Source organism: Pundamilia nyererei, unplaced genomic scaffold (genome assembly GCF_000239375.1).
Source record: "Pundamilia nyererei isolate P.nyererei 1_Seehausen unplaced genomic scaffold, PunNye1.0 scaffold00252, whole genome shotgun sequence".
NCBI lineage: Eukaryota > Metazoa > Chordata > Actinopteri > Cichliformes > Cichlidae > Pundamilia > Pundamilia nyererei.
In genome coordinates, this window is record NW_005187653.1 from 506715 (window position 1) to 512840 (window position 6126).

The 6126-nt window shown below is 41.7% G+C and overlaps 1 protein-coding gene across 2 annotated transcripts in view; it reads left to right on the forward strand.

Annotated features, from left to right (window-relative positions):
- Nucleotides 1–6126, forward strand: part of lin7b (lin-7 homolog B (C. elegans)) — a 23473-nt gene that overhangs the window by 5276 nt on the left and 12071 nt on the right. For both annotated transcript variants that reach the window (XM_005749643.1, XM_005749644.1), the window contains exons 2-3: nucleotides 1918–2036; nucleotides 2768–2839. In XM_005749643.1, coding sequence (XP_005749700.1) covers nucleotides 1918–2036; nucleotides 2768–2839 — 191 coding nt within the window. The remainder of the gene's footprint in view (nucleotides 1–1917; nucleotides 2037–2767; nucleotides 2840–6126) is intronic.

The window sequence follows — 6126 nt, forward strand, 5'->3', positions numbered from 1 at the left end:
GAAATAAATATTTAAATAAAAACAAGCTGCTGATTATTTCACATTTTACTTGTGAGCAACGGCACATTTAAATCTTACAAATATAGTTATTTGGCTGATATCGTGATAGATATCGTTATCGCCTGAAATGAAAAAAACATATCGTGATATGAAAAAATCTTATATCGCCCAGCTCTAGTTTAAATGGTAAATTTCTTCATGTGAAAGACTGTAACATATAATTAAATTTTTGCTTGATGCAATGTGCATGAAGTTAAAAGATTAAAACTAATAAAACAATTTTTAAAAAGAGACTTTTCCATTTGATTCAATTTGATATGATGATTATGCAGAAAAATAGAGTTGGGCTGAAAGGTCTGTCGCTTTATTACGTATTCAGAATAGGTATCATGTTTTTAAAAAGTAATAAGTAAATAAGTAATCTCAGAGTGACGCTGAAAAACTAGTTCATGCATTTATTACTTCCAGGCTGGACGACTGTAATTCATTATTATCAGGATGTCCTAAAAACTCGCTGAAAAGCCTTCAGCTGATCCAAAATGCTGCAGCAAGAGTCCTGACAGGGACTAGAAAGAGAGAGCAGATTTCTCCTGTTTTGGCTTCCTGTTAAATCCAGAATTCAAAATCCTGCTGCTCACATACAAGGTCTTAAATAATCAGGCCCCGTCCCCTGCTGTTGTGATTTGGTACTGTATAAATAAAATTGAATTGGTATTTGATAAATGTAAAGCTTACATGTGAGTCCTCGTGTTTTTAAATTAGGTTTATACATGTGATGTGTCTGTTCATATGGAGAAATCTGCTGAGAAGCAAAATAGGCTGTTATTTAAGTGTTGCTTGCAGGATGAACAGGTTAGCTTGCTGTACTGTGATGGCTCTACACTAAAGAACAGCGTGTGACGGGTGCACAGTACCTGTGGTGCTTATGGTCAGAGTTAGGTTACATCAAGTATAGCAGGGATTAGTTAAGCTGATGATGATGAGATTCATTCCACCTTCATGCTAACTTTATATCATCTAGTATAAAAACAGCATGAGCAGTGTACTGTCAAACATCTGCGTACGTCTTGTTCAGTTCGGTCGTGTAAGTCCACAAAGAGCAGTAAAACTCAGAGCAGCAGCAGCATGTAGCTACTGGAGCGCTCAAAAGAAAGTGTAGTGATTTGTAATTCTTTTCCCCGTACACTAGTTTGTGTACTTAAGTAGAGAATGTGTGTGCCTTTGCCACCTGTGTTACAGTAGGTGTGAATCATGCCAGGGCCTGGTGCCATGTACCAACTCTTCATGCTTAAGGCCTCGTCCAAAATGCTCCATATTCACATTTTCCAGTAGAGCTTCAGAGGGTTTAACATCGTGTTGGTAATCACCCCAGGAGGGTCCACGTTTCCAGTTTAGCCATGATCCTTCCTCTTGGTGGGATCATGGCCTTTAAAAGGCCGAATGTGGATTCATTGTCCTTTTCTGTCAGGTAGTCTCCCGCCATCATGGCCTGGGGTGCTTTTTCCTTCAGTGGAGCTTCAGGAGGTGCAGGGGCGTCAAACAGCTGCTGGCTGTGTCCAGATGTTGCAGAGAGCGTCCCTCATGACTGAGGGCCCTCGTCTGTGTGGTAACCACTGGGTTTATCAACAGGACAATGCTACAGTACACAATGCTGCAGGACAAGAGACTTCTTCTAGGACAATAACGTCACCCTGTTGGACCATCCTGCGTGTTCCCCTGATCCAAATCCAACTGAGAACCTTTGGGGATGGATAGAAAGGCAGTAGATGCCTTCATGCGGCCGTCTTCACCACTTGGAGAAATGTTCCCACTCACCTCATGGAAATGCATCCTGTGACTGTGGGAGGGTCTGTAGTGTCCACAGACAGTGTTGTGTTGCTGTGTTGTTAATCCTGGCTTGTGTGTGTTGTGGGTTAGATGTATGCAGGGTGATCGAGCTGCTGGACCGGCTGCAGCGGACTGGTGAGCTGCCTCCTCCCAAACTGCAGGCCCTGCAGAGAGTCCTACAGAGCAAATTCTGCGCTGCCATCAGAGAGGTAAAGTGCCACGGCCCTTTTAAAAGAATGTTTAATAATCGTTTTCCTAATGTCCGGTGCATAACGTGAGCATTGTCACGTCCTCACAGTCTGTTTAAAAGCAACTCTTTTCATTTAATCATCTCAGACTTTTTTAAATGACCCATGTGAGAACATGTGCACTTTCTTCCTTTCTTTTTGGACATTTTTGTCTTTATTGAATGGTGGCGCAGTGGAGATGGACGATACGCAGTAAAGACCGTGGATTGGACTCTGACCTGGGCCTCAGCACACTGGCCGTACAGCCTTCAGTAGAGATTAGTACATGAGCTGCTCTGCCTCCTGAGCTGCAGCCACATATTTAGCCTCCAATCAGTGAAAACTACACTTTAAGTTTGAGGCCATTTACTAAAATCTGATGCTGAACGAGCAACCAGCCACCACGCTGGCGTTCCTGGCAACACTTGCATTTAAAAGTTAAGTTAGATAACTAATGACTGTAACAACTAATGACTTAATGAATAACTAAATAGTAAAGAAGATAACAGAAAGTAAATAAGTGTGAGCCTTGAAGCTGTTATCAAAGACTGACTGAAAGCACATGGTGCAGTTTCTTATATTTAGCTAATAATAGAATTTATCATGGATGTTTGCAGTGTTATCCATTATCTGTGTATCTACTGCACTGTGTGATGCTACATCCCCATTACACTCCAGTCTGAGCCACCTTTGCTCTGCTTTGTTGTCCTTAGGTTTATGAGCAGCTCTATGACACTCTAGACATTGTTGGAGGACCAGAGGTGCGAGCCCAGGCAACAGCCAAGGTATTACAAATGACAAAGCAGCTTTATGTTAGAGATTTGGGCTGTTTGTGATTGCAAACCACAGCAGTGTTGTAGTTCTTAGACTACGACGCTCTGCTAATGCCACTACACACACTGTAGTGGCATCTTTAGTCAAAGTGGGAAAAATCCGACTACACATTGGAATATTTAACTGTACTGAGCAGACACTGAGATACTGAGAACAGTGCAGTATGCATTTGTTAAACTGATAAATATGTTTTAACAAAAGTAGTACAGTTAAATGGGATTAACAGTGCAGCACTCCTGCAGTGCTGGAATATGGTGACCTCTGTCATAAATGGACTGATTCTTATACAGCGCTTTTCTACTCACAGCTATACAACAGGCCTCATTCACCCAGTCACACAAGCACTTCCTTCTATACTTAAGTGCAAACGAATCTACATCCACACTCCGATGGATGCATTGGTGAGCAACTTGGGGTTAGTATCTTGCCCAAGGATATTTGGCATGTAGACTAGGGGAAGCCAGGGATCGAACCAGCAACCTTCCAGTCAGTGGCTGATCTGCTCCACCGCCTGAGCCACAGCCACCCAATAAATGAAAGGTTTGCACCAGAGTGGCAGAGTGTGGAATTTGTTTTTGCTCAAAACAAGTGAAGATGTAGTGATCGTGCATCTCCCACTGAAACAGTAGGATGCATAGTTGAAGGGAATCTTGAAATGCTACAGATGAATGCAGCGTTTAATACATGAATTTGCACTGAAGAATACCACCTGACATCCTTCCAGAGTTTGCCTCTGACGGATATCTTTGTCTCCTTAAGCCTTTGACCTCTAAAAGCTTGTCACGGTGCCATGTGAGGACGAATGCTCGGCTGGTTAGCCGGCTCCACAGTGTGCTCTTCCTGACGTCTACTTTCAGCAGTTTGAAATGCTGAGCAACTTCATGTTTTGTGTCCTTACTCTCTCTGTCTGGGTTTTTTCTTCCTTTGTTTCCCTTTCCTTTCCTCTTTTCTGGCAGCTTTTGCAATCAGAATTTACTATTGTTAGAAACATATTTGCATTTCTACCACACATGCTCTCTATCCGATTGTTAAGTGATGACGCGACGAATCCTACTTCCGGGTCTAAAGTAGTCTGCGTTTAATATAGCTTTTGTGTTGTTAACATGTTTAATGTTTTGTATTTTCTTCTATTTGATCTCAAAAAGCTCCTAAAACAGTCAGTGATCCCTGTTGACCTCCCTCTGCTTTTATTACCACTAATCATTTATTTAAGCTCAGTTTTTAAAACCTTAGGATGTAACTACAGCCCAGCCCATGCAGCAGTATATGAATGACTAACCTCGTATTGTGGATGGATTATCTCAGTTGTTCTCCTGGCTGAAGTTTGGTCCTTTTACAGCATCCTGCCATGTGATTACATTTGTTCCTGACCACCGAGAACACTCACGTTAACTTTTATCGAGTGGAAAAAAAGTTAGCTTGTTTATATTATGCTAACATAGCTGTGTCGCTAGCTGTCACGTAGCACATCATTATATAGCAGCTAGCCAAACTTCAGTAACCCTACAAACGTCACTGCTGTTTAGTTTTCTGTCTTCATTTATGCTGGAAGTGATAACAGAGCTGTACGTTTGAATTTTTTTCCAAAACCCCGCAGTCAGGACATGCTATATTGTATTTAGATAGAAGCTAGTGAGCTAACTCCCTGCTAACTTCTAACTCTGTTAAATGTCATAAATTCCGTTTTCATGGATGCCTGGATGTTAAACTCAATTGTTACACCTGGTAGAGCAGAACGCTGATCATTTTATTAAAGATGAAAGACTTTAGACAGTTTTTCAACTCTCAGTAATGCCACAGTGATCGTTTGATATATGGACCTGCAGCGGAGTTTAGGCCCAGACACGGCTAGTGACGTCAGACTGAACAACCGGATAGGCTCCTTTTTGTGCTGTTTGTTTTTCATTATTTATTTTAGTATATTTGATCTATTTATTAGGGCTGCACGATTTTGCATAAAATGAGAATCACAATTTTTTGGCTTAGAATTGAGATCACGATTTTCTCACGATTTTCTTTTCCAATATAAATATTTATTGCACTTATTAACTGCACATCAACTTCGTAACAGTTGAGACTGAACATAAAAACAATAAATAAACATAAAAACAACAAATGTCTCACATTTTGTCGTTGCCGAAAATGTACTGCTTGAAATTCCGTCTCCACCGTTGCTCGACGATGCGTGTACAGAGCAGGTAGTGCAACAACAGAAAAATAGTTGGCACTGTGTAGCGTTTGTCGAGGGTGTTGATCATTTTCCTAAATCCCTCGTTTTGCACAGTGTTGATGGGAGCCATATCTTTGGTCAGGTGATAAGTGATAGCCTCCGTAATTTCTTTGTGCCTGCGGGAGTTTGACGGGTATAGGGAAGCGCTGTATAAGGTTCCTGTTATTGATGTTTGGGTGGTTGACCGGGACGGATTTTCACCAGTCACTTTCTCGTCATCCCTGACGTGCTCTCCGTTGTTTTTTCCCTGCTAATTGACCCTGTGCACGAGAAAATGCTAACTTCCTGGTTTGAGACCGGATGTGGGGTTGTACATTTCCGGTAGCTTTACTTTGCGGTCAATCGCTACTGTGAAGATATCCTCCAAAATCATGTCCAAAACTCGAAAACGGAAAGATGGCGTTAAGTTACAAAGAGCAGAAGGTGGGAACACTCACCGCTGTTGTGTCATAAAAAATCTAATGATCAATTTTGACGTTTAAAGCGTTTCGATCGATCAGTTGTTTACATCACTCAACACAAGCAGAACTGCATCACTGCAGCAGAAGACACATCGTCCACACTCAGAAGCATCTCTGTATAGTGACTGGTCTCATGATTTAAACAGGCAAATGTTCAGCATTCAAACTACAGGTGAACAATAGTCAAACCAGATGTTTCCCGTTATGTCGAGATCAGCTAGTCAAGTACACACCTACACAGCATGTTAACAAACCGTGAAAAAAGCCACACAAAAAATGAATGATTGCTGGTAACGGTTTCTATACATTAGTATTTATGAAGGGTATGTTGTGACTTACCTTCAAAATTACAGCGGTCCCTCGCTATAACGTTCACCTTTCACCTCGCTGTTTCACAGATTTTTTTTAGTGCAAGTTTGCACGTTTTTTTACGTCACATTGTGTCCTGATCGCTGCAGACGATCTCCTCCGTTTCTCCTGTACAGTACAGAATCGCTGCATCGATCGCTGGCAGTGTGACTCTGCAGTGCAGTACTGTATGTCCACG